This window comes from Ursus maritimus, unplaced genomic scaffold (genome assembly GCF_017311325.1).
Source record: "Ursus maritimus isolate PB19 unplaced genomic scaffold, ASM1731132v1 scaffold_32, whole genome shotgun sequence".
Taxonomy (NCBI): Eukaryota; Metazoa; Chordata; class Mammalia; order Carnivora; family Ursidae; genus Ursus; species Ursus maritimus.
In genome coordinates this window covers 24,398,236-24,409,512 of record NW_024425786.1, presented here as the reverse complement: position 1 = coordinate 24,409,512, position 11,277 = coordinate 24,398,236, and the positions used below count along the sequence as shown (strand labels likewise).

General features: G+C 57.5%; 1 protein-coding gene across 1 annotated transcript in view; it reads right to left on the bottom strand.

Moving 5' to 3' along the window:
• Window positions 1–10,444, bottom strand: part of KIAA1522 (KIAA1522 ortholog) — a 27,798-nt gene extending 17,354 nt beyond the window's left edge. Inside the window, exon 1 of the mRNA XM_040619194.1 lies at window positions 10,210–10,444. Coding sequence (XP_040475128.1) covers window positions 10,210–10,444 — 235 coding nt within the window. The remainder of the gene's footprint in view (window positions 1–10,209) is intronic.
• Between the last annotated feature and the right edge of the window lie 833 nt (window positions 10,445–11,277).

Here is an 11,277-nt window from a genome sequence, read left to right as displayed (position 1 = left end):
GTGTGTGTGTGTGTGTACAAGCGCCTTAGGGTCTGTCTTTGAGCTTGAGAGTGGGAGTCTGGCTGATTGTGCAGTTCTGAACCCGTATGTACATCTGTGTGCCTAAGCTGCTGGGCAACTGTACCTACATGACTGATGTGTGTGTGTGCGACTGTGTGAATCTGCGCGTGTGGTAGAATTCGCGTGGCAGTATAAACCTTATACCTAGGTACATGTACCTGTGTCTCGGGGTCTGTGCGTCCTACAGCGATGCTGCGGGTGTGAATGTGTATGTGATTTTGCGTCTGCATGTCCGTACATCTGAGTGGGTGTTATGTGTGCCTGAAAATTGTGAACATGTACGTGTGCCCGCCCGTGGGTATTCGTATGTGCGTGTGCCTCTTTGCGCATGTGAGGGGTGGGGTCTGTGCGGGGGATTCCCGGCCCCCCGCACTCACACCCACCAAGCCCCGGGAGGGGGCAGCAGCGGTGGCGGCGGCTGCGGCAGGGAGACCCTCCTCCCCGCCTGCCCCGCCCCCACCCCCGGCCCCTACCTGCCGGCCGCTTCGCCGACCGCCCGAACCGCCAGAAGCTGCGGGCCCGGGGGCCGCTGGGGGCCTTCCTCTTGTGGTGTGAGTTGCCCATGGCGGGCGCGGGAGCCGGCGCGGAAACCCTAGCGCAGCCCGACCAGCCCGGCCGCCGGGCCCGCAGCCCCGGGAGGGAGGCAGAGAGACGCGCGGGCGGCCACCGCAGGCGCCCCCAGCCCCAGCTCAGCCACGCCTCCGGGCTCTGCAGCCAATGGCCGGGCCGGGGGCGGGGACGGCGGAGGGGCGGGGCCTGGCGCGCGTCCCGTAGGCTCCGCCCCTCCCAGGACCTGGGAGACCAGCTGAGCCACCCCACCCAGAGCGCTCGGGAAAGGCTGGCGTGACCAGGTGGGGCAGGCGGGTGGCCCGCTCTCCCAGCCTCTCTGAGGACTGCAGTGAAGCCCGGAGAACTCGGAGCAGGGCCCCAGACAGGCGGGGTCCGGAGCCCCGCTGCTGCTAGGGCCCACCAGGCCCCCACCCCGTGAGTGTCACGTGTCTGTGTGTGTATCTCCTGTCTCTGTGCCTGTGTGTACAAATGTATCGATCAGACTGTATTTCTGGGGTAATCGTGTTCGGAATAACAGCACCCTTTTATATAGCGCTTACTATGTGCCAGGTACTCTGATAATTGCTTTCATGCCACAAAACAATTCTATAAGGTAGGTACTTTTATCATCCCCATTTTACAGATGGGGAAATCGAGGTTCCATGAAGTCAGCTGACTGGCCCAAAGTCAAACAGCAGTAAGCTACAGAGCTGGGACTCAGACCCAGACTGACTCCGATACCACTGACCATGCTACTACCCCCCCGGTTTATCTGTGCCTGTGCGTGTAATTGAGCGTCGGTAATTGTATGCGTGACTGTGGCTGTGTAGTTGCATACCTGTGTATCTGTGACCCTGAACACTTGGATCCCTCTGTGTCATCATCTGTGTGTGTGACTGTGTGCCTATGTCCGTATGGAGTCTGTTTTCAAAGTCTGGATGTGTGCTTTTGTGTATCTGTCTGTGTAACTGTGACTGGCTCTGTCGCATTGTGGCTGTGAGTATAAGTAATGGAGTGTGTAGGTAAATGTATGTGAAGCCACCCATGTCTTTGTGCCTGTCACTCATCTCCCCTGGTACAAGTCTTTTGTTTTTCAAACCTAGGCCAGGCTTCACTTCTTCCAGAAACCTTCCAGGCTGCCAGGCTGTCCTTACCTCTGTGTCCTCCCAAGTGCCCTTGTGCCCAGAGCCCAGCAGCCTGATCAGTGACTCTCCTTTACCATTGCTGTGCCCTGTCTCTCCAACTAGGGGCAGCATGGTGTAGCAGAGACACCGCTGGGCTGGGAGTCCAAAGCCCTCAGTTCGTCCCATATCGCTCATCCTTTTTGCCACTGGGCAAGCCCCTCCACTACACTATGCTGCCTCTTATGCCCCATGGTTCCAGGGCACCACATCCCTCCCTGAGAAATGGGAGAGTCAAAGCTGATCCCCACCCTCCTTGAGGCCCATGCCTTGATAAGAGTTTGAGGTTAACAACAATGCTGTCCCTGAGGGGTTTTCCATCCAGAAAACACTGGTCAAACATACACTATATACCAAAATGTGTGTACCAGGCACCTGCTTTGTACAGAGAAGAGGGCCCTAGTGTCAAAGCTGGAAGAGACCTCAGAGAGTATCTGCTAGCCCGATTCCCTTAATTTACAGATGGGGCCCATAAAGGGGAAAGGTGGCGTGGAGGAGCAGAGAAAACACTCAACGATAACATCCAGATCCCTTGGCACGAGTTGAGCAACAGCAGATATGCAAAGAGCTTCAAGGGATGTCTGGAAGGTAGCAGGTGCCTTGGCCTTTGCAAGAGACCTTGCAGCAACTGTCCTGTCCCCAGTTCAACCTCATCTCCCACCACACCCCTCTCATTCTCAGAGCTCCAGCCACAACGCTGCTCGCCACCACCCCACCGCTCCCACTGCACGCCTCCAGGCCTTCCCATGTGCTGCTTCCTCCTCCACCTTTGTCTGGAAGATTCCTCGTTCTCCTCAATACCCTCCTCAACAGTCTGTTCCTCCAGGAAGTCTTCCTTTCACCCCTCCTCCCCCAGCTCAGCCCTCTGTGCTCCCGCAGGCACTAGTGCTGCCCTCTGATAGAACCGATCACACCCCAGGGCCCCCCAGCACCCTGTGTAACACCATCCCAACACCCGTCTCAAGACAACAGTTCCTTCTGGCATCTCCCTTTCCAATCAGAAAACAAGCTCCTCAAGACAGTGATCGCCTCCCTCCCCTGAGTAAGCCTGAGGGGAGCAGTGCTGGGCGCGCAGCAGGCGGGCTGTGGGTGTGGAGCCGGAGTGGGTGGAAGCGGAGACCGTGGGGCCTGCCTGCGGACGGAGGTGGTGATGATGTCACTTCATACTGGGAGAGGTGAACAGGTGCGGGCAGAAGAGTCCCAATCTCACGTTCTTTCACTACAAAGGCTGTGCGGGCTCCAGGATCTGAGAGGAAGAGTATTGCCCACAGCCAAAAGCATAAGAGAGCCTGGGGTAGAACCGTGGGAAGAAGGAGCTGGTTTGGAAGACCAGAACACCTGGAAACGACAACACTGGGCTTGAGTGCCTCGTGACTCTCTTGAACGGTGGTGCAGACCTCGCCGAGCTAGAGACTTGGAGGAGAGGGGTATCCTAAGCAGACAGGAGGCCCGACCTGGAGCAGACCACAGCAGCGGCCTCCTGGGAATGATGCACTTTGCCAGAAGATTTGGGGTTTAAAAAACCCTTTGCCGGCTGAACTGTCTTGGTCTCCCCTTTGTGCCAATCACAGGGCTGGGCCCCCTGTGAGTAGAGCTGACAACCTTTGATGGACCGGCCCCTGAGGGCAGGAGACACAAAAGCAGAGAGACAGTGTGGTGTAATAATGGGAGAGATGGACAAAGATTTCACCCCTCCTGCCCCATGAAGCTGCTGCCACCTACTTCTCCCCCAAGTCGGCCAAGGGGCCAGAGGTGGCCATGGGGTCTGCCGGCTCTGCAGACGGAAGATGGAGGTGTGGATACCTGCTCTCCCCACTCCACCACTTTCAGCGTGGCCCAAACAATATACAATGCCTCCTCTCATTAGTTTTCATCAGCATGTGACAGGCCAGGAGCAGCTGAGACAGCTCTGAGGGTTGGGGAGAGGGGGACTTCCGGGGGACAGCTGGCTAAGGGGAGCCTCTCCTGGAGATTTTGCTGGCCACAGGATGTAGCCACCCCAGTTCGGCAAACCTTGCTGGCAGCCCTGCCTCAGAGGCAGGAGAGGGACAGAATAGTGGGGGGAGGGCCCACCCTAGCCTGAAGGGGATTTCCAGAACGCTGGGATGTGTGCCATGGGTGGGGATTTGAGGCCTCCACGAAGAGGGAGAGGGAGAGGCAGCGGGAATGAGCCCCCGAAGGTGTTGGAGGTAAGGGAGGGGATGGAGGCCTTCGTGGCCTCAGCTTCCTGCTCACCTCATCCCACTCCTGGTGGAGGCACCTCTCTGGGACAGGATTTTCCATCTGAAGTCTGAACAAAGGAGTAGGGAAGCTGAGGTCAGCCTGGCAGGTGAGGGCTCCGACTCCACCTCTAACGCTGGCCGGCTGTACGACCTTGAGTAAGACACTTCGTCCTCTGGGCCTCGGCTGCCCGTCTGTGTGTGCCACGAGGGCAGCCTGGGGCGTCTCAGGCCATCGACTCTGAGCACCTAGGATCGGCAGATGCCCATGCTCTGGGGCCCATGTCGGATCACCCACCTATTACCCAAAGCCACTTTGTGCGAGGCCCTGTGCTGGGCAGGGCAGAGGGAATGGACCATCAACCCAGCTCCTGCCCTCAGGCTGTTCAGAACAGTGAGGTATGGCGATTCCTATACCCACAGAACCCAAACCGCCAACTGGCCCCAGCCCCTTGCAGGTGCCTTGCCCGATCCCAGCACTGCAAATCCCTCAACCCCAGCTTCCCCTTAACCTTCCATTTTAGTTCACGTGTCACCTCCTCCGGGAAGCCATCCCTGATGTCACCCCTGGGATCACTCTGTTCCTCCTTTGTCTCACTTCTTGACCCTTAATTACCTGTTCAATGTCTGGTTCCTCCCTCAGATGATGAGGTTCATGAGACTGGGACCTTGTCTCTCATTCATCCCCAGGACATGTCTGGCACATAGTAGGTACTTATTAATCTAATATTAAATACTTACTAAGTATTTTGATATCCCTTAGTGAGGCTCCCTCTCCCATCTGGACCCAAAGCAGATAATGCCCATCCCTTCCCAGGGGCCTGGAGGAGGTGGACAGATTCCCCTATGGAAGTCACTCCCCCACTGGATGTATCCCACAGCAGAGGGAGCCCTACCCCAATCACATTGGTCCAGGCCCCAGGCTAAGGACCCTGAGAGGCCCTACCCAAGCAGGGGGCCCGAAAAACAGACTGTCCAATTCCAAAGCCCTTAAGCACCCTGCTCTAGTCTGGAGGCAGTAATTTCCCTGGGGGCTGTCACAGAGATGATGACGCTGGCGCCTGGCCTTGAGAGATGAATGGGAGTTTAGTGGGTAGAAAGGTGAAGGCAAGCGCACCCTGCGGAGGGGAAACAGCGCATGCAACGGCACAGAATGTGGAAGTACATGGAGTGTTTACTGAAAAGCAAACAGAGGGGCGCCTGGGTGTTGCAGCCAGTTAAGCATCTGACTTCATTTCATCTCATGGCACGATCTCAGGGTCCTGAGATCGAGCCCTGCGTGGGCTCCGTGTGGGACATGGAGGCTGCTTAAGAGTCTCTCTCTTTCCCTCTCCCTCTGCCTGCCCCCAGAAAGAAAGAAAGAAAGGGAGAAAAGCAAACAGACACTATCCTGCCCTTAGATAGGCAAAGTGTCCATTACCCAAAGTGCCTTTGGGTCCTCACTTTACTTTCAAAGGGCTACACAGGGGGACCTGGGTGGCTCAGTTGGTTAAGTGTCTGCTTTTGGCTCAGGTCATGATCCCAGGATCCTGGGATGAAGCCCGGCATCAGGTTCCCTGCTCAGTGGGGAGTCTGCCTCTCCCTCTGCCCCTAACCCCACTCGTTCTCTCTCTCTCTCTCTCTCAAATAAATAAATAAAATCTTTTTAAAAAATAAAATTTAATTAGGGGCGCCTGGGTGGCACAGCGGTTAAGCGTCTGCCTTTGGCTCAGGGCGTGATCCCAGCATTCTAGGATCGAGCCCCACATCAGGCTCCTCCGCTAGGAGCCTGCTTCTTCCTCTCCCACTCCCCCTGCTTGTGTTCCCTCTCTCGCTGGCTGTCTCTATCTCTGTCAAATAAATAAATAAAATCTTTTTAAAAAAAAAAATAAATAATAAAATAAATAATAAAATTTAATTAAAAAACAAAAGAGCAACACAGGCCCCTTCCTCAGCAGAGAGAGATGGCATTACTCACACAGATTCTCCCTGCACACCTTACTATAACACCTAGACCACTGGGTCCCAATGTCTTGTCCGTGACTGGCCAAAAGGCAGACTCTCCTTTCCTGAGCATAGCTCCCACCCTTATGGCCCCAGCCCATTCTCAAACCAGAATTCTAGAACCAGAAAGGCTCTCAGAGGCCATGAAACCCCATCTTTGTCTAGACAGGGCATGTGTGGCCCACAGTGGGGCAGAACTCAAACTCAGGAGTCTCTCCACAACCCCACACCAAGGACAGTTCCTCCTGAGTGAGTGGCCAGAGTTCAGGTTAAATCTGCTGGACCTCAATTCTTCCAGTACGGAAGCCACCCGTACTCTGACCCCCCTCCCCCCGGCCGCTGCCCACTCCCCAAGAGGAACCTTCAGGAGGGCTACATACTCCTACAGTGGTTACTGGTTCCTCGTCTCCAGAGTCAGAAACATATCTGGCCTCATACTGTTTGGTTTCAAGAGTGTGGCCTCGGGAAGGGGAGGCCGACTGAGTGCTTCTGTCCTTGCCACGCCATGAACGTCATTTCCATGCAGGTGGGGACCTTGCCTGTCCTGTCCCAGGGATTCGCACTACCCTGAACAGTGCCCGACACCACATCATAAAGAATATGTCGTTTTCAAATGAATGAAGCTGAGTGACCTCGATCAACTTACTTTCACCTACTGGGCCTGTTTTCTCACGTGTCAATGGTAATAACTGCCCACCTCCCAGGTTGCGGTGAGGACAAAGGAAAACACTCGTGAAAATGCCCAGCCAGGGTCTGATAAAGCAGCCTTCATGTTACTTCTTCAAATTAGCCAGCACCCGGAGCGCCTGGGTGGCTCAGTAGGTTGAGCACCCGACTCTTGATTTGGCATGGGTCGTGATCTCGGGGTTATGGGATCAAGCCCCGCTTCCGGCTTCCCCCTCAGCGTGGAGTCTCCTTGAGATTCTCTCTCTCCTCTCCCTCTTCCCCTCCACCCACTCTCTCTCTCTCTCAAATAAATAAATAAATCAAATCAGCCAGCACCCTGCCCTCCTTCTACACTGCTCACCTCCTGCAGAGAGCCTCCCCTGGTTATCTGTTGGGCTCCAGTCCTGGCATCTGTCCCAGAAACACTTCCTCCCCACATACTTGTCTAGAGTCCAGGTGATATTTCTGGAAAATATGGATTCTTCTTTGTTTACCTTTTCTTATGCCTGAGTCTTCTGTTGGACAAGGGTGAGTCCACCTTCCAGGACTCCCCCCTCAATCGTCATCATCACGGCCATGGGTATCTGAGGTGTAACCGAGAGTTGATTTCCAAACAAGGAGCAGCTAATGTCCAAGTCCTCAGCATCACAACCGCGGAAACCTGCTCCCTTCTAGACCATTCTCCACAGTTCACGAAGCACTTGCATCTCTGTTATCTCATTTGACCCCTGAAACAGCCCTGTAAAGCCAGGAGTGAGTCTCCCTATTTTACAGACCAGGAAACTGAGGCTTAGAGGGGCTCACGATCTGCGGGTATCATGAGGCCTGGGGCGGGGCGGGGGTGGGGGGCAGCAGCGTTGTCCCGTCAGCCTCTGAGCCCGTTCCCTCCAGACTGGGTCCTTCGAGCTCAGATGAGTGTGATGAGTAAGAACAAGCCTTTGCATTTCTGTGGTGATTTCATGTTCCTCTAACTTCCACATTCGCTCCTGTGAGAATCTTACAGAGATAGAAATTTTGGAGTCACGGACCCACCAAGGCCATGTCCAGCCAGAGGGTCACCCCTGTGAGAAGGTCCCCGTTCTTCCCTGAGACAGTAATGGAATCAGTGGGGTCACAGAGAGGCTGCTGCCCAATGTCACGGGCTTGCTAGCGACGGAGCCAAGATTTGAACTCGCATTTGCCCGACTCTCCTACTCCTCCCACTCTGTCAGCTCCCCTCACTTCTCTCTGGGCCTTCTGCCATCTGTAGAATGGGTTGGATGAGAAGATCTGTCAGCCTTACCCGCTGGTCTGTGTCCCACCCGCATATCCTCTTCATGAAAACAGTACCAGTTCTGGAGGCAGATGGTTTGAGTTCGAATCCCAGTTTGGGCAAATGAGGCACTCACTGTCCCTGAGCCTCAATTTTCTCATCTGCAAAGGGGCTCAAGTGAGCTAATGGATGCAGGGCTCCTGGCACATTCAGAATAATCGGTAACTGTCAGATTTCCTCTCTTTTCTTTCTAAGTCTGTGCAGGGTGGTCCTGGAAGACAAGGGCTCAAAATTCGACTCCAAGCTCAGTTTTCCCAACTTACTGTAGAAAAGTCAGATTAGGGGAGCCACGACCTGCATCTCAGAGACTGGAATGGGGGAGCTTCCAAGCCAAGGCCCCTGACCTCTCAGGAATTTTCTGTATCTTCCTCCTTCCCATCTCCCCCAGTCTCCATTCTGAACATTTTCCCCAGAAAGAGTTAAGCCTTCTTTGGGCTTCCCCTTCCTGACCAGCAGTGCCAATGGAGATTAGAGAGATCGGATTTATTTCTCTTAATAAACAGAAAAGAAGTTGGGCCAGGCAGGTGACAAGGAAACAATTGGAATAATAGGAGGCTGGAGCACAAGGGAGCAGGACTTCCTCTAGTCAGACCTGGGGCCACCCCCAGACCTAGAGAAACAACAGCCAGGGGCAGGGAGGTGTTTCCTATGCACGTGGGCTCAAATCAGGCGACCTGCTGCCCAGAAAGCGCAGTGCTACCAGATACCTAACACAACGCAAGGGGAGGCCTACCATTGACCCAATGACCCCAACCCAGGCTGTTGGAGCAGGGACGGACAGAGTCAGCTTTTCCAGCCCCTGCCTCCAGGTTGGTCTCCGAGGCGAAAAGGGTCCACTGCTCTGGGGTACACCACTAGCCTTCTATCTCCAATCCTGACGATCTAACCAGAATCCATCCTGCTGCAATTCTGACCCATGCCCTCTTGAGATGGGGATGACTTCAGACTGAATCCCAGTGGGACAGCCTCAGGACAGACTCTGCATCCAGCTGGGTGTGCAGAGCCCTGAGAAACACCCCTCACCCAAACCCTCCCTCAGGGCTTGGCCCAGGCCATCCCTACCCCAGCACCCTGACTTCTATTTGTGCCTGGGCCAAAGGCCCTCATCCAAAAGGAAGATCAGGCCGGATGCAATCACACAAGAGGCTTTTCACCCTCTTCCTGACCCCTCAAACGTTCCTTCTCATTCTCCCGTAGAGGAGGTGGTTAAAGGACACTGGGAGGGTAAACACAGAATGGGATGGGCCCGCACACACCGCCATTTCCTCACCTCTGGCACTGCAGCTCGAGCCAGAGGAAAGGTAGACTTCGGAGCTGGGCATGCCCCAAGGGAGCCCCACCCTCCTGCAGAGACTCATGCCCTACCCCTCAAACGGGAGACAGAAACAGAGGGGGGAAATGAGAAAACCACCAAGCAAGTGCTCAAAAAGAAAGTGACCGCCAGCAGGGATGGGCCAAGTTAGCCACCCCTGCCCTCTGCTCAGACCACCCATCCATCAGACCAGAGAGAGCCCAGAGACAGGGAATTGGCTGTATTTTAAGTACAAACTCTCCATTAATTTGGGCCTCAGTTTTCCCCATCTGTAAGCACACTTCCAGCACTGGCATGTTTCCACCAGGAATGGGGAAGGAGTGATGGGGAGGGGGGCCATGGTTGGTTCTCACCGGTGAGCTCACCCCCCCCCAGGAGGTGCATGGTTGCGGTTTGGCCCAGGGGAGTGAGGGGGGCCAGGTGGGAAAAGCTAACACCGTTAAGAGCATGCTGTGCCCCACGCCGGGTCCTTTGTGGGGCTGAAACACCTTTGAGTGCAGCTGACCTTCTGCACCGGAGGAATCCCCACGAGAGACGCAAGGCCATTTGCCTCTCCCATGGGCCCCAGGCCACAGCCAAGTCTCCGACCCCCTGACTCAGCAGAGGGCAGAACCTGGGTGAGCCTGGGGGAGGGGGGACTGCCTCACCGTCCCAACAGCCAGCCTGCCAGCACTTCCTGCTCAAGCCAGGAGATTCCTGCCCCAGCCGGGGGTCCCTTCCCCCTAGAATAGGGTCGGGCTGCGTCTGGGAAATGCTGGGGGGCGGCGTAGAATGGGGGTGCTCGGGCTGAGCCCCGGGCTCTCCGCTCCCCAGTACCTCGGCGCCTAGGGGTTCACCCCACCAACACGCCGCGTACCCCCGGCGGAGCCACCCCGTCCGCACCCTCGGCGCCGCCCGGCGCGCAGCCCAGGTGCCGCGCCGCCTTACCTCGGCCTTTACCCTTGGCCCGCCTGGCCTTGTCGTCCGCCTTCTTGGCCCGGGGGGCGGCCGATTCGGCGCCCTCTGCCCCCGCCGCCTTCTTCTTGCGCCGCTTGCCCCGCAGCCAGCTGAAGGCGCGGCGGAGGCCGGACGCGCCGGAGCGGGACTTCTTCCTGCGCGGGCGGCCGCCCGGGCCCCCCGGCTCGTCTGCCGCAGGTGCGGCGGGGGGCGCGCTGGCCGCCATGGCGCGGTGGGCGGACCTCGGGCGGGGGTCAGGCCCCCTGCGGCGGGGCACCCATGTGCGGCGCGGGCGCGCGGGCAGGCGGCCGCCGCGGGGAGACGCGCGGGAGAAAAGTTTGGGCGGCGGAAGCGGAGCCCGCGGGGAGCGGCCGGGCGGCGGGAGCGGCGCGGGAGGGGCGGGCCGGGCGGCGGGCGGCGCGGAGGCCGGCCGGCAGCCAGGAGGGAGGCGGCGGGCGGGGGGGCGGTGCCCGCCGCCTCCCCGGCCGCCTCCGGCTCCGGGCGCTCCCAGGGCCGGGGGAGGGCGGGCGCGGGTGGGTGGCGCGGCGGCCCGGGGACCCAGAGGGCGGGGTCGCGGGGCGGGACGGGAGGAGCGGTCCTGGGGTTCGGTGAGCCGCGCAGGGCGCGAAAGCCGGATCGCTTTTGCGGAGGGTCCCGGAGGCGGCGTTGGAAGTCTGGACTTGGACCCCAGGACAGCTAGGTATCCTGAGTTCACTGGGAGGACCTGGGGGTTCGAGCATTCTTCTCCTGGAATATGGGAATTCTGAGAATTCTTTCCAGGACGCAGACGGCTTTGGAGGTTTGCTCTAGAGACTGAGGCTGCAGACACACCTGAGACCTGTGACCGACAGTGGGCCTTCCTCTCCAGCCGGGCGATTTGGGAGTCTCCCCATCACTCCTAACCCCCAATTCATCGCACCTTCTCCCAGTGTCAACCCTCGGTGTGGAGCTGGGATCCATGCTTCCTGCACTCTCGCTTCACCCTTTTAGTGAGAGGGATGAGGAGAGTCGTGCCTCAGTTTACCCTTGGACTTCGCTGTCGGGCCCCAGGGCACCCCT